Genomic DNA, 24,561 nt, shown 5'->3' with positions numbered 1-24,561 from the left:
TACAGTAAATATTCTTGTTTGATTCTGTAGGACATCAGCTGTAGATCCAAGTGATTCAATCTTTTGCACACTTGGCACCCAAGCGGTGTGGGTTCCACGTGCACTTAAGTGCTCCAAACATGTGTTGTCCTTGAGTGCTTCTTATGGGAAAATACAAAGCACACCGCGGGTAGTGAAATCTAGATCGCAACCTGACAAATACTTTCAAGGTAATCTGCAGTTTGCCTTTTCAGCTTCTGCCAGAACTGAATTGTCTAACATTGTAACAATTGTAACCTTGCCAAAAAAGAGAAACACTTTTACTGTGACAAAAACCAATAACATACAACACTTAAAACCCCCAAACTCTCAGACATATATTTAAATACTGACACAATACTATTGCAGATGTTTGTCATACAGAATGAAAATGACAATTTTTGCACTGTCACTTCCGGCTAGAGAGTGATCGATCAGTTGCTCATACACAATGTACATCCTTTTGTTTTCTGAGGACCAGTGTGAATGAATTAGGGGAAATAGATGATCTAGAGATTAGAGTGGACATGGAGACGCATGAGTCTGATTTCTCTCGGAGAAGCTATAGCGAGATACAATGCAACCAGACTGATTTTCCACAGTTCAGACCACAAGGGACAACTGTTTTAACTGTTTTTAGACAGTGTGGGGATTCACATTCATTATTGAGGCAATCTGACAATACCTTCACGCACAGTGAACCTCACAATTTGAACATTTGCATATAATAATTCAGCTTATACTGCAATTATTAGCTTTAAAGAGAGAAACAATACAACACAAGAGTTAAAGACTCTAGTAAAACATGGCAACGTTACCTTTCCAAAGCTTCAATATCTCATTTCCCCACTACGTGCAGTTAATTACTTTTTTAGCAATCGTTCAGCTGTTAAACATCCCTAAAAAACCCTGCATATTGGCTGTCCTCTAGGGCCAGGTTAACTGATTACTGAAACTGTCTTTTGCAGATTCTTACAGGTCTCATGAATTCCTCTACTGTAACAGGTAAATCACAAATCTATACAGGAACATCTCTTTAAAAGTGACTGAGGTGGGGTTAATCACAATAAGAGCTTCCCTTCCATTGCCAAGTTCCGCCATTCCGTGCAAGAAGATTGCCCCTGCCACTTAAATCTGTCCTTCATCCTCTTTCATTTTGGAACTTGGAATGAGGCATCCAATACTACCCCGATATCAACAAAGCTGTAAATACCCCAGACCAGGTGAATAGTTACCATGACAATTGATTCTCCAGTTTCTTTAAGTCCAGTATAAAGTAGCAGCACAAACTTGATTCGTCCTGCTGGCTCTGACTCACTGAAGAGGAACCCACAGCTACAGAGGACAATTTCATGCCTCGATTTCCAACAGCAATTTGTTTTGTGTCGAGGCAGAGCTCTGGATATAGCGTTTTACACAACACTCACCTGTATACAACTTACTCTCTGTTAAGTCATGTGCCTCTGTGCCAAATAAGGGAAACTGAGAGGAAATCTGAATGAACCCAAATCTTCACCCCATACAAAAGATCGACCACAAGGCACAGCAGATTGCATGGAACAGTGGCAAGATAATCGAAGTGGGATTGGCTTGGGGCTTGGGGCCGGCACACTCAGTGCTAACCAGGAGGAAAGGAATTACAGTGCAGAGAGGTTCTTATTGGTCGGCTGAAACCAGCTTGTGTAACAACACACCTGATTGCACATTCGGAAACAGAAAAGTATTTAAAAAAAACAGTCTAATCAAAAACAGGAGGACCTATTCATCACTGCAAAAGAACTCTTTATGCCTTGACTGATGTGACACTTCGATGGAGCTCGGGATGGATTTCCAGAGCCGAATGATTCATATTGTCAGAGTTTGTGCCAAGTGTGCTTAACTGCAGCTTTTTGCACAGCTTTTTGCACTCTACGTACCTGCGAGGAGTGCGGTGCAGATGTGCTTGTACGGTTTCTCGTTGTCTTTGTCTGCTTCGCACTGCACTGCACGTGTATCTGCAAAATCCCCTGAATTCATCCACAACTGAACTACAATGCTGTACGTGTGGTTAGCCACGAGAGCACATTTTGATCTTTACAAATGCTCACTGACATGGACAGAAAAGCCTGCATCTTGCTTGTGAGGGTTTCATCTTTGCTGAGACTATACCTATATGTAGGGAGAGACAAACCACAATCCCAACCAAGCTCAAGGTATTGTCTCTAATGTCTTTTCCCAGGGTTCAACAGTTTCTGAAATTGCAGATCACACAAGTATAACAGGACCATTATACCAAACTAAGAATTTGTTTTATGTAGAAGTGTTTTTGAAGTAATCTGAAAATTAAATTTAAAACCGTATCTGAAAGAGGCTTCATCTTTGGAGACTGCTAATAACAATCAGCCAAAAGATGGAAAATCTTGACAATCAATTTATTTATCACTCGAGTACACTTTTTAACTCGTTATTTCTCTATCTGGGCAGAGATCACTTTATAGAACCACCATTAAACTTAATTAAGTTTTTTACACCTCCTGCACTATGCTGTTGTTTCACACAAAGATCTGAAACAAAAACGCTGTATTGGTGATTATTAAGCGAAGTTCAGTAGCAGATTTTTGCTTATTGCTGTTCCAGGTTGCCTAGTTACAGCAATTTAGTAAAAGACTGCAGAGCACATTTGAGACAAGAGCGCTGGAGCGAAAAACAAGATTCCTGTTTCTTTGATTAAAACCACCAATCCCTGGAACTTTGCTCTGGAGCCCCTAATTTCCTAGAAGCCCTATAAGTGTATGACAAAACTGAAAAGTTGAAGTCAGTTCCTAACAGCACCGCCCTTAGGTTTGACAGAATCTGAGATTATATCATTAAAAAGTGCTGTGGGGAATCTGTACATCTGAGGCTCCTGGGGAGTAGCACAATCTTAACAGTCTCTTCCTATATGATCTGACTAATTACTGATGCACTTAGCCACAGCCCATGAGGAAACACTGCACTGTCCCTGCATTTGCTATGAAAGCACAATTAAGTCTTGAGTCATGTTTTTATCAGAAAGCCACACAGTTGCAGAGCTGCAGTATTTTGGACAGATGAATTCAATGGGTGCACAGATTAATTCAGCACTTAAAATAGCCTTTGTGTAAAGCAGGCTGCAGGATCAATAGGAAATTCAACAGCGTGCTATTTTTAAAGGTGACGGTAATGGTTCTACAGCAATCTCTGCGATGTCCGCAGTGGGCAGAGCTAGTGTGTCTGTTCAGCTTCACTAGCAAAATAGTACTTTAACAGCATCGCAGACAGCGAAAAGCCTACTACTTCTTGGGTTTTAAGCGAAATGTTAATGTTGGTTGACAGGCTGTTAGAAGCCAATGCTAGAACGTCTGAAAGCTGGTGGAATTTAAAAACACCACATGCGATTCCTACAATCCAGATTCTGTGGGTAGAAAATCTAACTCCCGACACTTGACAAATGTCCGACATCAAGAAGAGCACGAACAAAATTTGCTTGCGAGGGTGAAAACTTTCCTGTACTCGTTTTGTGTAACTCACTGTCACTCTCCTCCACAGGAGGGATTGATAATTAAATACCCAGAGACTAAAACTTTCCAAAAGGTGCTGGAAATGGTATTTTACAGTTCTTTTTAACAAAGTCTTCTCTTTTCAAACTGATGCCTGGTGGTCAGAAACCAAGTAAAAGATTGGAAGATACTAACTGGACATTAGCTCACCCGTGCCAAGGGTTGCCCAGTACAGGGTGTGCGAGTGTGCGTGCTGCCCACCTGTAATGGCGCGTGTCGCGGATGGCTCGCTCGCTGCTCAGCCGGTCGCTCTCCTGCTGGTTGAAGGCGTGCTCGCGGTACGGGTCCTCTCCTGCCTTCAGCTGCTTGCCAGACAGGTAGGCCTTCTCATCGAAATGGCTCCCTTGCCTGCCGGCCCGCTCCGCCCGCGGGGCCTGCGTCACCTGTGGGCACAAAGCAAGGGCATCAGCTAGCGCGTCGTCGGGTGGGCGCCACTGAAACCGCTTCAGAAAAAATAAACCACTCGCGATGAGCACTATGAGCACTGAGGGTGTCGAAGATCTTTAATATTTGAGAGAGAATGTTTTCTCCATCTTCCTTTACTTGACTGACACCTTTATCCAAAGCAACTTACATTTATACTGTACCTAAGCAAGTTGCACACTGTACCTTTCTCAAAGCTACAACAGCCAAACCCATACCTGGGACTTGAAGCCACAAACTTCCCATTAACCTGGCCCAGTTCTGAGTTAAGACCTCTTCCCGTAATACTTCAGCTTGTTTAGTTACCCTTTATCCGAGTCTGCAGAGAGCATGAAACTCTAGAATTCCACACTAGAATGTAGAGTGCGAGAGGGATCCTGTAGCAGAGAGAGGGGCGCAGAGGGAGAGCTGAGAGGGTCAGTGCTAGGATGACTGTATCACACCAGGGTAGAAACAGAGAGCCTGAGAACACAGATAGCAGCCTTGTATTACAGCTGAAAATCTGAGAGCAAGACAGAGAAAACGGATACTTGCTTTATATAGGACAACCCAAGAGTGGGGGAGGGGAGATGGGGGTAGCAGTCTATTTTACCAGAATCAGTGACAGCAGACACATTGAGGACAGTTTTGGGAAGTGAACAGCAACTTGATGTTCTGAATTAAACAATGAAGGGAGAAAACACAGCCTTCAGAATCAAAGCCTTTCCTGCACCACCAGTTGGAACTGCCATCACAGACATTCTGGTTTCAACGAAGAATGTCTTTCCATTGTTTTTATTATGAAAGCATCCACAAGCTTGTGAATGGCTGCACAAAGGAAAGCAATCTTCCTCAACTGTACTGTACAGGAAGATGTGGCCTGCAATCGAGGACCCAAAATTGAAGTGACAAGAGTAGTCAGTCCACTGGCCACTCTCTGGTAACCACAGGCCCTGAAAGTCCAATATGAACAGCATCTGTGCTAGAACTAAATTCCAAGATTCAAACAAAATGAAACAAGAGCAAATTAAAAAATCAGTAACGCTTATGAATACACCTGCTGTTTAATTAGAGCTGCTGTTTCTGAGTTCTGGAAATAAGAGGATAATCTCAGCCCCTCAAACTGAAAGACTGTAAATGTTGGAGCCTGGTGCCTAATCCTTCGAAATCCATCTAGGTTGGCATAGCTGGGCAGATGCCCATCAGAGACCGGCCTCCTGGTGTGGGATCACATTCCTGATTTTTCTCGGTCCAGGGTTCTTTTGTGTTCAAAATAACTGAGCGAGGATATCGTGCTAAACTAAAAAACAGGGATGGGAAATGTTTGCTTTTTCAATGAGGTCTTGATAAATTCTTTAAGAGTATCATGCGCATTTTGCTTTCTAGAAGAAAGCAAAACGAAAGATTAAATATTGAAAACGGCTTAAATTGTTGTGACAGTTCGGTTTCCAGACAGTGAATGTTCCCCTCATAGGACATGCTGTACAGTAGTTCTTTTTCTATTCCTTGAATGCGATCCTGGAAGGGTAGAATCCATCAAGGATGAAAAAGAAGAGCCACTCTTGTATAGATTACAAGCCCAAGTCTCTTACAAGTCTCTCTTGCAGACTATGCCTGGTCTTAGCCTGTGGAGGTCTTGTTAAAACAGGATTGGCCATCTCCTGCCAGAGGCGCTCCAACACACACAAAGTGTACTTCACTCCTGTTATTAATGAGGTACCCAGAGAAGGAAATAGCTCGTGATTAAGTTCTGGGCATTATCTCAGTTTCCATTTCAAAGACACCGTACTGGGTTAAAGCAATACCTCTGGCTGAGCTTCATGTCCCTGCTAAATCCCCAAAGTAGTGGCAGAGAAGGAAATTTGGAAGTTTGGAGGCTTCCTCCGTACTTTCCTCCATGAGAAACTTGGCTTTTCACAGCATATTTTCGGTCTTGTCCAATGGTACAATATGACAAGGGAACACAGACTCACGATAATGTGTGAATTCAATAATTAACCCCTCTCTCCATTTTCCAAAGTACAAGAACAGCATGGAAATCTTATTCAATGAAAAAACAGGACACCTCTCTAATCTGAATGGGATGGCTGTGAAGATTAGAATACAAATCAATGTCAAAACTCACACTGGTGGGAGCTTACACCACCTTTAGCAAAACCTACAGCAAAAGCACCCGCTACCCAGAAGTGACAGTTTGGGCTGTAGCACTTCAACTGAGTTTTAATATGCTTTTTATAGCCGAGTAAGGTTTGCTTCAGCCTTCTCATTGTTGTATCAAAAAAATAATCCTCTAAGGTTATGCAAGCTTTAGTGTTTCATTTCCAAAGTTTCTGCAAGTTGAGTTTTCTGGAAATGCAGTGACAGATAGCTACATGACCAGCAGAGGCAGAAAACTAATTTCTCAATAAAACTGATGGGCAAATATTACAGAAAGAAGCAGATGGACAATGAACTGCTGTTAATAGAGCTTGATTATATTAAACTGTAAAATGTAACAGCCACCTTGACCAAGAGGCAGTGAATACTGTACCTGACACAACATGGCTACACAACACTGCTGGATTCTGTTCTATTTTGTGCTGGACTTGGCCTTGCACATTGCTGAAACAGGCACACATTTAATAGACCCCCTGGTATATAATACCGTAAGCAGATGTGTTGGGGGAAAAATGAACAATTCTGCTGCATTTTCCCATGGTTAACGTGTGGCGTTACGCGGGGGTGTGGCCAGTGTGGAGGTGGAGCCCTGGAGGAAAGGCGACGCCCCCCCCTTGTAGTCCCATCTGTCCCGGCTCCTAGAAGATGAGGCCCAGCTGGGCAGGTCCTATAAAGGCACACTGGACACCCCCTGAAGGGACAAGCAGGGCCACACCCCGGAAGGGGGAGTTTTTACACAGACTGTTACTGAGGGATTGTACCTGCTTAAGGCATTGTTTTTCTTTTTCCTTTTTCTTTTCTTTTTCTTTTTGCCTGTCCCGTCACCTATCTTCACCGGGGCAGGCACACCTTTTTCCACACACTTCTTGTTTCCTTTTGGTCTAACGCACCCTGCTCTTCCAGACTGGACCCCGTTAAATAGGGTAAGCCCAGCCTGGAGGTGCACATGCACAGCAGTACACCTTTCTTTTTGCTTTTTGTTTCTTTTTCATTTTTCATTTCGTGTCATTTCTGGTCCCTGCTAGCCTGTTCCAACATGCTACTGCTTTCTGCAATGTGTGGAAGGCAGAGTCTTCATCATAAAGATTTTTGACATTCTACTAAGCTAACACTACAGTATGTAAGAAAAGTAATAAAGTATGTGTATCCAAAATCAATCCAGAATTAAAAATCACAGTGGAGAGCACAATGTCAGTTGGTTTCCTGCAAGCTAAATGTACAAGAACTTCCAAAACAAATCAGCTCAGTAAAATAAAAATATTTACTTTCTAAAATATACGTAATATAAAATGTAAACTTACTCCCATTGAAATAAAAAGAAATCAGACTTCAAACATTTCATTGCTCCTACTCTTCTCAGACTAATATCATCAACAGGTATTATCATACCCTAACTGTGTTACAGTCCCAGCACCCACCAGAGGGCACCTCAACCTCTAGTGCCTACTTTATCTGTGCGGCAGAGGCACCGCTCAAGCAGACGGCAATAGCCAATCCCTGCTTGACCAGTGTCCCTACCCTGCCACGCCTACCCTCCCCAAACCTATTTAAACCTTGCTCTTTGTTCAAGCTGTGCTTAGTATTGTTGACAAATTGTTTTTAGCTTTTTGCTCCAGCCTTTGTGGAATTTTTCCTGGACTACTTGCCCGACTACTGGATTTTGGCCTGTTTTCTGACCTTGGCCTTCCGGATTGTGTTTCTGGCGCTTGATACTAAGATTGTCTTCACTCACCTCTGACTTTGGAACCCACAATCCTGGACTTCTGAGTTGTGAAACAACTTAAACTGGCTGAAAGATTACTAATATTAAAAGTGTACACAACAACAAAACCTACGTAAGATAGAGTTCAAGAAATCCTGTTAAAAGACGGCAGGCTTACCACAGCTTAGTCTATGAAACAATAACAATTAAATTAGACAAGACCTGTTCCTCCAGGGATCAGAATATTATATGGTTATGCTTTAAGACATTTTAGTTCTACCATTGAAAACAAATATTCTTACAATTCGTATACTGCCTGGGATAGGTAAGTTTTCTTGTTTTTGTCCTTGGAAGGTAAATTTAGGTAACACGCTGATAATGTATTTTTTATGACAAAGGATAGGAAGTAGAACCTTTTTCTAGACTGTTATGTGTAATTTCTTTGTTCTGACTGTTGTAAATGACTAATGCAAAAAGAAAATTACTGGCATAAACTTACATTTTTCACAAAAAATATTTCCTTGTATTTGAAACATTCCATCTCCTCCTTCCACGTTCTCTCCTCCACCTGCATCTTATACCCCAAGCTATTTTCTGTCTGTCCTCTGTCCTTCAGAAAAGGATCCAGTACTCTATTCCAGAAGTGTTTTCCCAAGACTCCATATTCGCACGATGTAGGACACTGAATTGTCAAGTGATGAGGTGGACACAGAAATTAAAGCGAGGCTACAAAACCAAAGAGAGGTAAGTGATTATACCCCTGCTGCCCCTAACATCCCTCAGCAGAAAACAGCATCGATACATAGCCACAGATGCAAACCTTACCTGCACTGAACATACTCCTGCAAGATTAAGGAACAGGCAGCTGACCGTTTGCTTGTTTCACACTCATCTTAATAAACATGAATGGAAAAGTAAAGATAATTTTTGAATATTTAAATTCATGTACTGGAATATTGAGGGGGAGACACAGCATAGGGGGTAAGGCGATGGATTTACGAGTGGGGTGTGGGTTTGACTCCCCACAGTAAACACTGCTGTTTTACCTAAGGTACTTTACCCTGATTGCTGCAGTGCATCCAGCTGTCTGAGAGGGTCCAGCAATTTTTTTAGGGTTGGACTCCTTGATGGGCTTGTCTCCCAACCGGGGAGGAGACGGGGAGTCTTGTTATCTCTGCCTGCTTAATGCCATGGAAAACCAGGAGGAGCTCTGGACTGAGGGGCAGTTGTGCCTAAAATATGGATCTGTCAACTGGAATATGTGGTTATAATATGTTGGAATATGTGACAATGTGTTTCCCCTATCCATGTACTCAGAAATAAGTATATTCCATCGTGTCGGGTCATGGTTCAGTTGAATACGTTAAACAGGCTATGATACGTTTCTTTATTACACAGTAAACCCCCCAGTATAATTGAATTTTAAATAGGATATGCAAAGCCACATTTAAAATCAATCCGTTAAAATGCCTGCTGCAATTATTCGCTGAACCAAGACTAGACATTTAAAAGAGTGGGAAAGGAAGTAATTTTGCAGCAAAAGAACCCTGCTTGTTCCTTAAAAACTACGGCCCACTATTATTACAGTGGACGAAGAAAAGTAGTAATCAAGATGAATAACTATCAACCCCCTGTGGCACCACTTCGAACATATTTGAACTGGAAAGCATCATTATTTTAAACACATGACTGATTGCTTCAAGTGAGTATTTCCTTGGCATCAATCAGTGTGGAAGTGTCTGAGCTCTGACAACCTCTTTTAGCAAAGCTAATGTATCATGCAAATATCCCCCTAGTCTTATAGGTTATTTCATAAATTATGCAATCATTCTGATGGTACATGACTTGCTTGTTTTTATTAATAAAAGCACAAAGCTTTCAACTGTGATTTTTAAGTAGATGTTTTGAGTGTTATGTTTTAAGCTCTGTCTAATAAATTATTGTTTATTACACAATTGCCTACTGTAATTCTCAATCACTAGACCATTCACAGAAAAGTAACTGAGTTTCACAACATAATTTGTGATCAAGATTGTTTTTTTTATTTTATCAATTTGTTTGGATATACTGTACCTGTGATCTGGTGTCATAAGTCATTTTATTACTTTCTGTATCATGCTCAATTTTTGAAAACCAAAAGGCTTCACAAACACACAACACTGTTTCAAAGCATCAGTAATAAGTACGAGCAGCACTACAAAATGATACGTGCTTGCTGGAAAACATTCATGAAAAAAAATCACTGGAGGTTTAGACCAAAAAAAAATATTGGGGTATTTAGGAAAGAAACTAAAAATAAATATGTCCGTGTGAAAAGGCCAAATGTTCCATTAGGGATTTTAAACTTTAGAAAAACAACTAGTGCCAAAATCCTATAGGAGAACCATGCAAGAACAATAATAAGTCTATAATAGAAACATAACAGAAAAAAGGGACATTCCTACTTTGTCAACAGCTTAAATTTTATATTTAGGTTGCCAAGGAAACTAGAATATTGCAGCAGGTCTACAGGTCTTTCTGCGCAGGGTGGAGGGGTGGTCTCTGTTAAACACAAACACAGATCAGGGACTCCCCTGCCTGGGTCACATCTGGGGTCCCTGTGCTCTGACAAACCTCACTCAGGCCTGGAAGTTAGAACGAGACAGGGAGATCACAAAAAAAAAGAAAATAAGTCACTTTGAAACCTACAATTTTACTTATGGTACTTTGCTTTTGAAACAATGAGGTACATACAGTAGTTTAAATAGCTTGTTTCTCTAAAGGAAATGTGTCAATGATTTTATTAGTTTTAATGAAAAAAATCAATTGAATTAATAATGTACTATCTATGTGTCTTAATATTGGCTAAAATATTTGAATACTGCCAGATGTATTTTTAGCAAGTGAGAATAGAGTATTATTAGTTCAGAGGAAATCTGTAGTGATTTACAGCTCCATTGACTTTCAAGGCTGCCTTGTGTAACTAAGGCCAGTCCTCTCCATGTACCCTACCCAACGTCTTTCTGTGCATGCTCTAGAGTTCATGTCAACTCAACCACTAGTTCTCAGGCTCCATAAAGATGATGCACAACCAGCATGAGCTTCTGGATAACCAGAATCTAAGAAAGAACTGGAAATTCAGCTTGTGAACTGAACTCATGCGAAAACAGAAATGCTTGGAAACAAAGCCAAGTGCTTGAGGAAGGACCACCAGGGATCAACGTAGTCGCCATGGCTACGCAAAAGTTGGCCTTAGGGTTCATATAATACAGCTGTGCTAATTCCAGCAGAACGACAGCTGTTGCAATCCATACGCTCTTCAATAAGAAGTTATTAAAAGAAAGTCAATGTCAGTGTACAGTATATCACTGATAAACAGATGTCCTCTGAAGTCCCAATACTGTATTCTCAATTGCTAAAAATTACATCTGGCACTATTTAAACACTTTAGCCAATATCAAGACACACAGATAGAACATTATTAATTGAATGGAATTTTTGAACATAGCCCCTTTAATGTGTTAGACATCACATAAAAATGGGGAAAACATACTTAAACTTTAACTGCGACATACTGCGAGTCCAAATTTTCTCTCTTTCCTTAATTCTCAATCTGTATATTACGTAAGAATGGCTCCAATGAGAGGAGTCACCTCAGCCCGTCCAGCTTGGTTTAATTTTTGCTTAGTCACTAATTGACCCCTGTCTTTTGGATGAGATGTAAACCGAGGTCCTGACTCTCAGTGGTCATTAAAGATCTCCGAGCATTTCTCGATAAGAGTTGTCCGGGCCTAATTCCCCCCTCAGTCTTTACTGTGGCCTCCAAATTGTCCCCATGTATGATTGGCTTGCACTTGCCCTGTGATGGACTGACATCCCATCCAGGGTGTATCCTGCTTTGCGCCCTTTGGTTGCTGGGTAGGCTCTGGCTTTCCACGACACCGTATGGTATAAAGCGGTTTGGCAAATGACATGACTAATTGACCCATCTCATTTAGCATTTCCCGAAAGAAGCCAGTGTACATAATAGCAGCGGGGATGCCACTGCTCCCACTACCCTTTGTGTAAAGACGTGCCTCCCCTTCTCAGATCGAAATACACTTTCTGCTACTTTTTACAGATCTCTTATACATCATGTGGTTTTGTTAATTCTGTAGACGTCTGTGGGATCGTCTTAGACTGAATCATGGGATGTTGAATACTTGAATCAGCTTCCCTTGTAATCTTCTAAACAAAACAGTTCTGCCCTGTCAGCCTGATATTTCATTAAGCTTGATAATTTGATTACAGCACCAATATGTTATAATCAGAAAAGAATTAGCTGCCCTCCCTTGTCAGTCACCATGGTGATGTACCTATGCTCCAAACCACTCAATGGTAAAGACAGAACTTCTGCTTAGCTTAGCACAGGTCTGTTTACAGCATGTGCAGGTATACTGCTTATCTACAGTAGGAGATGGCAGCTGTGTGTTAAAAGGATGTGATCACTGGAGTTATTCATAACACTGGACCTCATCAGTGACCACAAACACTCTTGCTGAACGACGCAAAAAATCCCTGCAAAGATCAAAATGGAAGGAAACCCGTATGTAGATCTCAAAGGGCCGAGTTTTCTTTTTCTGCTGCAATGCAGAGATACTGTAAAGCCAACAGCTTGGTGACTGTGGCTAAATACACTCTCACACACATCGATCCAATTCCTAATTTAAGCGTACACATGCAACCCCACAATTCTGAATTAGGCAATGCTGGGATTGTATTATTGTCGCTCAGCCACCTTCGAGCCCCAGATCATGCAGCGCCCCTTCCCAACAGCTGTGAAGTTCCACTTCATTGGCCTCCTGTCATGGAGGGATTTGGGATTAACAATGTTTTGGGGAGACTATGTCACTGTAATGTACTGAATGAGCTTCATTAGACATGGAGAAAATGCTTCAATAGCTCACAAACTACATGGATGCTGCTGCAGTAATCCCTTAGGCATAAGGCATCCTTCCACCTACCTCCTCTGGCACCGTCATCTAACACCCCTGACCCCTCAGGGGTCAGCACTACACAGCTGCTAATGTCCAAAGGGCACAAAGTTGATTATGGTAATGAGACCATAATCCCATGCCAGTATCCAATACAAGCATCCCTACATTGCTAAGAAGCTGACTCAAATGCACTGGGCCATGGAAAACATAACCCTGGATATAAGTCAAGAGCAGTGGTTTCTGCTAAATCCCTGCCTGGTGTCAGATTCAGCAATGGCTGGGTTTGAGTATACAACAGAGTGCTAAACATTTGTTGAGGTCTGTGAAAGAAAACAGCTTCATATTGCACACTGCCTGAAATTATGTCAAAGTGTACAGTGTACAGGATTCTGTTGAGGATGGCTAAAAACTAGGTACTGTATTTAATTAATAACACTACAGTATGTCTTATGTTGATCAACTATGACTAACATTGTATTTACCTGACGCAGGACAGGAGCTAAAATATACAATAAATCTGAAGTATATAACACTTATCTTGAATCTTGCTTCTAGGGCCCACATACTCTTTCAATATAATCTTGACCTCTAGTTCCTATTTGGTTACCTGAAACCTCTGTAAAGAACGTAGTCATTTTTTGTGCTTTTTCTGTCGCATTAAGTGGTCTTTAATCTCGGAGAGAAAGAAAACTTTACCGAAAATCATCCCATCACCTATAAAGTTTTTAAAGTTAAACACTAACTTCCAGTTGCTTTAGGAAAACCGACAACTTATTGCATTGCACAGCTAAATTTATTATTAATTGTGCTTACCAATGAAAATAATTTGTTTTATTTAATGCATTGCTCTATCAAACCTCTGACCGCTGAATAGTAATTTGGTGGGCAATGAATAATGCCTTGAATCTTTTAGGCAGTACTCATAGTTCTTCTAAACCTGGTAGATTTGAGTCAGTTACCTGAATAAAACAGGAGTTTATGAGATATTTACAGAATGTGGTAATACAGTCATACTGACATACAGTAAGTCCTATTTTTTGGACAATGGCTAAACAAAAAATGCAAAAATGCAGCTTTTCATGTAAAAGAATTTACAGGTTTGAATTTTCTCACTATTTAATTAAGCTTAATTATGTGAGCAAGGCAAAGTGTTTATTTTAATGTATGTTTCCTTTACAAAACCCAACAAAGATTAAGAAACAATTGTGATTGTATATTGTATATATATATTTGAACTCAACAAAAGTCAACAGTACTTTATGAAAACAACAGCTGTGAACCTGAGAGTTTCAGTCAAAACTACATGCAACAGTGCTTTGAGACACTGTTACTTTCTTGTTATGTAGGCAGTCAGTATTTTGACATTAATTCTGAGTCTACAAACTGCTCCTTAAAAGTAAATACAGATATAGCACCACACCAATATGAATTTGCAATACAAATGACAACTAGTTATTGATCTCCAGCTGTTATAGGTTTTAGGAGGGAAAATTGTATGGCTGCAGTCCTGAAGGTTTTGTCAAAGACTGCTATAGCTCATGTCTTCAGACAGATACTATATGCCAAAAGCAGATTGTCAATGTATGCAATATCTGATATGTTCTTCTTCTGCAAAACCTGCCTGTTTGGAATGCTGCATTTCAGCATTTTTTCATGTCAAAGTGTCTCGCTTGTAAGCCATGCATTAATTCTAATATTGTTACTTAGCACATTAAAAATTACATTAATTGTATGTCGCATTACAATTTAACTGCAGGTTCCTGATTTTACCGATATGAACATAAAGTACAATAATAGTTAAGGCACAACAACCTTTACAGAGGTATAGAAAGTATATCAAAGCTCATAAACCTGAAAACTCCTGGTGTTTGGAGAATAAAGCCTAAATAAATCATGATTCTAATACCATACTGTACAAAATGACTGTGTGAAAGTCCATAAGGTTCACTGTAGATTTTGGAAAGTGTATCAAAAAATAAATAATTGTGGAATTACTGAATATTAAAGGCACCAATTAATAAACTTTTGCATACAGTTGAACAAAGAGTCAGCAATTCTTATTGACATTGTTCACTTCTATGAGGAAAATTAGTTTTCTGCCATTGCCTCCTACATTTTTCAGGTGTAAGGAAATCTGAAGTATCCTACTCTTACTAAATTGTAAGAAGCTTAGTGTCTGTAACAGATTTGTAAATGTGTTCTTCTTAAATACCTCTATTTAAAAAACATTATTCAGAATATAGTACAGAAAACAAGTATACTTAAACATGCCATTTGGCAATGTTGTGCAGAAGCTCCAAGACGTTGTGCCAATAAAGTGAGATTTAGAAAGCAGCCCACTTTAAACAAAACACACACACATCACACAAAGAGCTCTACAAATTAACAGCCAGCACACAAACGTAAAGAACGTTTTTAAATGTTTGCTGTTCCTACAAAAAAAGAGCATCAGGGAGACAGATTGCACAGGTAAACTGAAGGTGAAACGAATTAGCAGAGTGCAGTTGCCTGCTTTCAACTGAATAACTGCCCAGATCTGCGCAGAGTTAAGGTGCTTACTAGCAGATTTTTTGCACATACCTAGAACATGAATAATGCATTTGAAACGTACTTTCGGCAATCAAGGTGGCGTTCATATGTGGTGACTGAAGTGTTGATTTCATCCCCACGCACATGGCACAGACATATGGGCATCATACAGTATCTTTGTTACCACTGGCCCTCCTTCTATCACACATTAGCAAACTGGTTTTGCGTTCTGTGCAAACATGACCAAGTCAGAACATTTTTCTACCCTCTCATTGTTCTTTCTCAAACTTCTGTGCTTTTCCATATTGTTACATTTTTAAAACTGTTATTTAGCTGCACCTTCTGTTTTTAGGCTTTACACCACATGCTTGCGTTCACTCCACTTCTCAGGCCTCATTTGTATGATATACAGTACAGTATGGCAGTTCTCATGTACTGTACCTGTCCCTTTGCTGCTAAACATGTAATGATAATTGAACAAGTCTGACAGCTGAGAACTTTGAAAGGGTAGTTTTAGCTGAGGTGAAAGAGACAGCAATTAAATTGGACTGTGGAGGAAAATCAAACCTTGCTATATATGACACCTCAGCTACTACACTAACATAAACGTCGGTATGGGGCATATCATCAGATAAGAAATTAGACAGGGAGTATATCTCCAATATCAGAAAGCGGATTCCATGTTGCAATTTTTTGGTGCAGATGTATCTGATTATTCTGGACCGGAGCAATTGGATATCAGGAGAGACAGATCTCCTGACTATGCCTTTCAGGAGGCACAGAATTCCTACCTCTCAGTTGCATTGTACTGTATCGTTGAGGGCTATCGTTTGCGTTTTCTTTACATAAGCCATCAGCAATATTTATTTTGATAGTTGCGCCCTTGATTTCAACTAAGAAATAAAACAAATTTCGCTTTATGAATGAGAAAAATCGCGAAAACCGTTAAACATAAATTATCTGTATGGAACAAGAGGCACCGTGCTCCTGCTTTGCACATTAACTCTGATAAAAATGTACTTCATGCATCATGCGACAGTCCTTCATTTTTAACTAACAGTTTGCGGTCATCGCTCGCTCTCAGGCAATGCCTACTGACAACATCTCTGCCCATTTATATGCTGAGTAGCATGTTTATTCTGATCATAGTATGCTTTTTACTTCTCTGTGGTCAGTTGCGCTCAGGAGTACTGTTTCATCGACACAATTTACTCAATTCACAAAGAAATCAATAAACCCATTTCAGTAATTCACAGCCCTTGACACTTTAACGGATAGAACACGCCAAACAGACAACAGAAGCAATTTACCTACGCAACCTGTTCCATAATTAAAAATCTACCCATAGCTTTTTGAGCTTATGTTGAGCGAAATGCTATGCAGGCAGGCACATAAACACAAGGAATCAACTGTCTGGAAGGGCAACTGCTAACATGAACATTGTCTGGGGAAAAAAAACTTAGGTGCACTTCGACACTTCTCATCATCTCTGTTGATGAGATCCTGCTCGCTTGGATGCGTGTACCCGGCTATTCGGTAATTACAATGTCACCTCGTGTACTGCATCACCGCTTGCTGCACATCAACATGCAACACACACTCTCATGCAGCGGAGGCAAAATTGTGCGCTACTCACGATGAGCGGGATGGTCCTGTCCTCCCGGTGGATGTCTAGCCGCCCCGGGTGTCTCTGTCCATGGTTCCTGGTGGCGGTAGACCTCGACTGGGATGCTGAAGACGGGGACGTCTGGGGTTTGTTATCCTGCCACAGGTAATAAAAGGTGCCTAAGATCCATGCGACAGTTAGGATTGCGATGGCGTTAGCCCTAATCCTTCGCATTGTGAGCCCATATGGAGGGCTCGCCGGCTCAGTGAGTTTCGGGTTTGCAGCGGACAGCAGCTGGGTGGGCAGGGTCCAGATTTCGGGAAAGCAAACAGCCCAGAGATGTCTGTGTGCCTCTGATAACTAACTGCCCGCAAGCTGGTTGGTTGGAGCCGAGATTCCCGATGTTCACAGAAGCACACGAGGTATTTATCAGGTCCTAGCGCCGATATATTCCAGTTTCCAAGATGTTTCAAACACAAAGTATTTCTTACCAGTGCTGCCACCCACTAATTATTAGTTATTATTAGTTAGTTATAAGTTAGTATTGAAATTTTGTCAAAAATAATAGAAAAGGATGTTTTTCTGTTCGAACAAAATAATGATAAAACAACTCATACTGCTTGATTCAGGTTTTGCTACATATACATTGTAGAGCTTTAGTTTTAACATCCTGCAATTGAAACAGAACCAGAAACGCAATTCTGCATGATTTTTGGTGGCAGTACATGTCCAAACCTTGCAGCTCAATCTAGTTTTACCCAATTAAAATGGATTAAGATGAAAGAAACTATAAGTGCCCCTGTGGTGTTGATTAATTCGTCTGACAGATTTTAAACTACTTTTGGAATACAATTAAAAAGTCGGTTACGCCTAGGAAGAAAAAATACTATTTAAGGTAACACCGTGGTTCTGTAAATATCATCATATATCTACAGTCGTATTAAGTAGATAAAATGTAATATTTCTAGTAGTCCAAGTACTGTTTAGCTATCAGCGGTAATGATACAATTTCAATGTAATCCTTTCCTGCCGGACATCTGTCTATAACTAATTGCTTTTGAATACTGAAATTTGTAATCTCCTGCTGTTAATATTGATTTGTACTTCCGTGTCTCTCAAATGAAAAGATAATTGCATCATTCTGAAATCATACAGAGTTGCATAGTAAAATCACACCCTTCTACTTAAGACAGTAAACCATAGACAGTTATTTAATCAATTTCCTTCATAAGTACATAACTACAAGAAAAAACAGTGGTCTAATATATTATCACCCTCATAAACGATGGAATTTTTCTAAGGCAGGTTAGCAAATGCGATTGTGAGAGCTGAATTATTCAAATATATTTTTTTTAAAATTGTCATAAACCCGTACAACACCACGCAATTTGAAAGGACTACAAAAAAGAAACAGGATCTCATTCGTTTCAAATATGTAGCAAAAAGGTCACTGACTCAAAACAACTGTGGAAGAGTCCCATGAAAATGCAAAACCTTATATGTTAATTTCCGAAACTATCCACAACATCAAGGAAAACAATGTACACACTGAGACTGCATCCAGAATGACATAATTTGAGCTCCACCCAAAAGTTTAACTTCGTGCAGCTGTTTCAGACAGACCATTAATAACGGATAGTGATTTCAGTATTCCCACAGGACATGCAGCTCAGTTGCCAAATTTCTTTAACATCAAGTGTTAAAAACTCCTGAAACCCTCAGGGGCTGTGGTGTGGTTTTTATGGCCTGTTAGTCCTTTAGGACTGGCCATCTTTAAAAATGCACCCCATGTACAGTGTTTCAGGATGTCAATACTATACTGGACTTGTAGTGCATTCCATCCCATTTGAAAAACTAATAACAAACAAATGTAAATAAAAAATGACTCATCCTTCCTGGGAATAATTTCAGAATTACTGGGATTCATTTCAGAAATCGGCAATGCTGTTGAAACATAATACGACAAATCATATCAGATGCACGCAGTGACCATTCACTATCCCAGAATTTAAGGGCACGTTGGTGGCTGATAGTTAATGACACCTGCCTAGGACCCTTTAATCAGAACAATACTTCTTCAGCAATGCTGTCAAACTGCTCAGGGAGCTGCAGCTCATTCTCCAGTTTTACCCAATAAAAATAAACTGGATCATTTTACAGTAAGCTGGTCCATTCCCAGCGTGCATTAGTGCCAGTTTTGTTCCGAGGTGTCTCTGTGAGAAAGCCCAGCAAGCACCATGAATTGGTGAAAGACACAACTGCTTGAGCAGTAGACTCAGTGGGCTAACGTGCTCTTCTCTGATGAGCAAAAATGTAAATCTCATCAGGGATCTGTAGGGGCATCAGTGACTGTTACATCTGTGGTCTTTGAAGGCAAACACATACAGTACCTTTGGAGATTATGAGGAGATCTTCACTGGAGAATGGGGTGCCACCACCCCCCCCAAACCACATTGATGAAAAAGTCCTCTTGAGTCAATAAGGCATTGACATTCCTGCAGCTAGAGCATTAAAACTGTGACTTTTTAACCTTATTTAAGGTGTTTGTGTAATCAAGGGTCAGGTAGAGAAAATGTTTACCTAATGAAGTAAGCAGTTCAATCAAGGAATCAATAAACTTGTTAGGGTTGCGGTGGCACAGTGATCATTGGGGTCCTGGGTTCAGTTCTGGATCTGGGAACGGGCTATGTGTGTGGAGTTTGTATGTTTTCCTTTTGTTCAAGTATGTTTCCTCCAGGTGCTCCGATTTCCTTTTACATTCTTAAGACATAATGGAGGTTAATTAGCTTCAGGAAAAACTGGCCATAGTGTGAGTGGGTGTGTCCCCTCCAGGTTATATCCCATCTTGAACCTGTTGCTTGCTGGGATAGACACAGGCTCCCCCATCACCCTAAATTGGATGAAGGAGTTAGAAAATGAAAGGATGGAATAAGCTTCTGTAATAAAAACAATAGACAGAGAGACTGGAGAATCCATGGCAGCCATTTATTTTTTAGCAGAAGTATTTCCACTGTCCCACATCTGCTCATTTTAATGTGGCAGGATTCTGTGCATTTAATAACCCCATACACCAAGATTAGCATCTAGACGTTCAAACCCCAGCTGTTTCCAATTAGCTCAGAATGTATTCATTCACTTTGAAGCTGTCAGTTAGAATCGTATAGCACTTCATTCATTTTCAACAAGATTAAACAAAAGTGCTTTTAAATAATTCAATCCCCTTTTCCTTTAGGAAAGGAAAGCAAAAGTATTCTGAGGAAAATAGGCATGCATTTTATTAAGAGTTAAGAAACAGTGACTTTGTAAGGACATCAGAGCCTGTTCTGACTGTGGAATGAAGCTCTTTAAAATGTGTTTTGTGATTTTTTTTTACCATTTTAGGAATTATTTTCTACCACTTCACTGTTCAGGAGCACACAATCTTCCTTCATTGTCCCTCAAGAATCACTAAAGTCTGCTATTCTCAATGCTTGAAGGCTACAGGAAATGTCCAAATCATTTTTGAGCCTTTCATTAATAAAAGCAAGGGAATTTTCAGATATTGTTATTTAGTGTATCTATTCTCTAATGCATTCCCTGCAGGATGTCTTCTGAATAGTGGTGAAGTTGAAAAATAATTCAACAAACGAGCACATTTGTTTCTTCTTCTGCTTTGACACGGAGAGATTGAGTCCCTTCCCACCCCTTTACTGGTGTGGACTAACCCCAGGCTAACTGGCATCTCTGGCATTTCTAACTGAAGTGCCAAAGGATAATTTCCCAGAAAACACTGCCTCTGGAATGCCAGTACAATAAATGGAATGACACTCAGTAAGTACTGTAGATGTTAGATGTGTGCTCTCCAAATAAAGAGTACCAATAGTACGGGTAGTGGCTATGGTAACCTCCAAAGGAAGGTGAGTTTATTTTTGGTTTCCCCTTTGAACAATTGACAGGGTCAACAGAGGAAACTGTTACAAGACATTGGGGCTTCTTTCACCGACCTGTGGTTTCATTTTGAAGTCAGTGTCATTCATTACATTTCATGAACATGTAGATCACCAAGTGGCTTAATGGAATGGGATATGATTCTTGTATCTGTTCAATGGAGTGTCCTTTTAATTTTTTTTTTCTTGCTGTAGTATATTCCCTCTATCTTTTGCTTTATTTCTTTTGCTTTCTGTTAAAGATCTTTCAGAACAGAAAGAGCATTGTAATGCTTTTTGTTTAAATAGAGGGCATATTAAAAGTGTGTGGATTAAACAATATATTTTGTATTACATAGGGTATTTCATACAAGAGGCTTAGACCACAGGAGTAACAGTGGCCCAGTGGTTAGCATTGCTGCCTTGTAACTCTGGGGCCCTGGGTTCAATTCTCAGGGTGCTGTATGCATGGAGTTTATACCCGCATGGGTTTCCTCCAAATGTTCCAATGTCCTCCCACAGTCCAAAAGCATACTGGTAATTTCATTGGCTTCTGGGAAAATTAGCCCTGTGATGTACTGGTGTCCTATCCAGGGTGTGTATCCTGTCTTGTGCCCATTGCTTACTGAGATAGGCTCCGGCTTCCCCATGACCCTGAATTGGGTAAAGTGGTATAGAAAATGTATGGATGGGTTGATCAGGGTAAGAAGTTCACAAAAGTGAGCAGACTGCTTTCCTTTTCATGAAAAAATGAGGCTGCAACAAAGACTCTTGATTCCTTGGACTGCAAGGTCTATGGAAACCCAGCAAGGGCAGCCGCATACAGCTGATTCTTTCTGCTTCCAGCACAGCAATGGGGCCTGTAGGCAAATTGACCACATAAGTCATCTGAGGACATGCTGTATAACTATTTTACCTCTCAGCCACTGAACACAACAGCTTTCCAATTCAAGACCTCCATCTGTGACAAATAACTGTGGTCATTTCCCAACTGCACAGAGGTTTATATATATACACTAAATTACCTGTTTTTGTGCAATTTTCCTCCATTTTTCAATGCTTGTACCTAGATGAATGATAATAGCATGCTTTACCACAACTGTGGCCCTTCTTAACATTTATGAAAGCAAATGGCAGGAGGTAGGTAGGAGTGTAGAAAGAGGACATGACCTTTAAAAATTGCTACAGGCAGAACACGACCTAAGAATAAATGGGACTAAAAATACAAGTTGTGTTTCTCAAGTGTATGAAATACCATACACTGTATTAGTATCAGACCATTTTGGATTCTGATAAATTATTGAAGCTATGTAACAACAAACCAAAAACAGTTTAAAATTGCACGTTTACGATAACGCCAACATTTACACAATGAACAAGTAGGGAATTGCTGCATGCCCTCTTAGTGGTGGTTACATAAGGTGCAGGTAGATTTGATGATCTTGAAGAATCTTCATTGGATTCAAATCTTGAGGACTTTGTGTAGTGATGGCTTAGTGTTAGTGTGCCAACCCTCCATCCCAAACCCCAGGTCTTAGTCTCCAAAGACAAGTGCATTACCTTGTCTTAAGAAGGTCAAGACTCACTGGCACCAAATATACACTGGCACAGATAAGATTCCTTTGCCCACGTCCACAACTTGGGGGCAGATGCAGTTTTGTTACGTCCATCTGAGTGCCCATGTGTTAAACCCCCTAATACATTTTCATTCCCCATACCCAGTTTTCAGTGACTTTCAAGCATGCTAATGAATCTTATGTTAACAAAGCAAGACTTTAACACCCATCTGTTATCTGGAGGCTGTTCATCCACGTGAGAGTGTGGCCAAGCTGGAGATTAGCAGGGAGGCATCCTAGATGGAGCACCAACTGAGGTGGGAGGAAACCAGAACAGCTGGTACGAGTTTACACGCGTACAGGTAGATCGTGCATTTGTTCCACTGGTGCCCCCTCCAGGTAGAGAGCAGCTGCACCAGGCTGCAATCGAACCTGTGACCCTGGAGTAGTGCTCACCTCCGTTCCAGTCTGTCACTCTTAATGCATTTACATGGCCATAAACCTTTCAAAACCTTTTTCCTTGTCATCAGAATGACATCTGTTCAAATGGGATAAACCCGGTTAAGTACAAAGTCCTTCTTCGTAGAAGCCAGCTCTGCAGGTTTCTATTCATCCAGAAGACTGACCAGCTACTCTGGGTTTTGATTGAGTTAGACTGATGAATCTTGTTTTAAATTATCCGAAGCAACTTGGACTCTCGTCTGTGGGGTAGGTTAGTACTACATACTGTGGGCTGCATCTGTCTAAATGCCAATTCCTGAAGTCAAAAAGCCCCTGTAATAGACTGGTGTCTGAAAGAAGGGTAGTTTTTCTCTGAGCTTTGTCACAGCTGTGCCCTCCTGTGTTTAATCCCAATGAACTTTAAAATAATGTAGGAGAAAAATGGGGCCTGGTTACAAAGTGAGGGTTTACCCTGACAATCGAAGAAAACAACATGAGAGCTTGAGAGCAACATGAAACAGGAGTTAGTGATAAAGAGTACAAAATCTCCAAGGGTTTTTCGATAATCCAAGACTGCTTTGTAAAACAAAAGGCCAGAGGCAAGATTTGAACAGCCTGACAGATTCCTGATGTTCAGCGCGAGAAAAGGTCGCTGAAGATAGAGGACGCTGCATTTATTCCCCCCCCGCCGCTCGTGAGTTTAGTTTTAAATACCTATTGTGCAGTAAAACGTTTGTTTTGAATAAAGCATTCTGACTGCAGATTGCTCTGATATAGCTGTTCAAAATTCAAAATGAATATGGGTGGGTCTCTTTTGGTAAAGGAGAAAATACTTTCCACTTCTTAAAGACCATGCTATGCTGTATTTATGAAATTTCCAAAAAGTCTTTGACAAAGTACCATATGTTATTAAACCCAGTTTTAAGGTAGTCCATGCTCATAAATTAAACATCCATTATTTAACAGAATAAGGACAATAGCTGTTAGGGCACTCCCTCTGGGATCAGTAAGACTGCTGTTGTTTATAATATACACATGGCCTACATTCTGCATGTACTGTAGTTAGTAAATCTGCCACGCACATCTATGGCACAAAATTCGACATCGGAGTAGGTACTGAGGGGAACTGGGGGCTGTCAGTGCTCACATATCAAAAGAAATCTAAAAGGCATTGGTCCAAACCTCAGATGAAATTAATATTAATTCACATCTTTGCATGCAGAAATTTGCATAAACCTTTCAAAAACCTTTTTTAGAAAACAAAAAGTTTGTGGATAGACTTTCCAAAGCACAAGCTGGATTTTGAGACACGGTGCCATTAACCATTTCACGAACAAGCAGGCTATAAGAGCCAGCCTAGTGTATAGGTGTCTGAGCACACAAAAAAAAACATAGTACGTGTTGCACATCAATTACAGGTTCATACGATAGCTAATTATTTATTTGGACCATTTCAGTCCTGTTTTTGCCTTAATCATAGCACTGAGACAGCTCTAGTCAGAGGTTGTGAATGATTTGCTTGTTGCTGTAAGTATTAGAAGCTATAAGTATTCTTAAGCTCCTTGACCTTAGTGCAGATTTTGATATAGTAAATCAATGTTGCTCTAACGCTTGCAGACATTCTTGTCTATCGATGAACTATTTTAACTGTTTTCGCATATATCTGACTGGCAGGTAGCATTTCGTTTCCCTTGGTCCTCATAAATCCCCCACGGCCCCAGTCAATCACGGTG

General features: G+C 40.5%; 1 protein-coding gene across 1 annotated transcript in view; it reads right to left on the bottom strand.

The window, feature by feature from the left end:
* galnt16 (UDP-N-acetyl-alpha-D-galactosamine:polypeptide N-acetylgalactosaminyltransferase 16) overlaps positions 1–17,312 on the bottom strand; it is a 52,935-nt gene extending 35,623 nt beyond the window's left edge. Inside the window, exons 1-2 of the mRNA XM_069193369.1 lie at positions 16,957–17,312; positions 3,777–3,958 (exon numbers count right to left, since the gene is read on the bottom strand). Coding sequence (XP_069049470.1) covers positions 3,777–3,958; positions 16,957–17,160 — 386 coding nt within the window. The 5' untranslated portion in view covers positions 17,161–17,312. The remainder of the gene's footprint in view (positions 1–3,776; positions 3,959–16,956) is intronic.
* Between the last annotated feature and the right edge of the window lie 7,249 nt (positions 17,313–24,561).

This window comes from Lepisosteus oculatus, chromosome 8 (genome assembly GCF_040954835.1).
Source record: "Lepisosteus oculatus isolate fLepOcu1 chromosome 8, fLepOcu1.hap2, whole genome shotgun sequence".
NCBI lineage: Eukaryota > Metazoa > Chordata > Actinopteri > Semionotiformes > Lepisosteidae > Lepisosteus > Lepisosteus oculatus.
The sequence above is the reverse complement of the archived record's forward strand: the minus strand, read 5'-3'. Positions and strand labels throughout refer to the sequence as shown.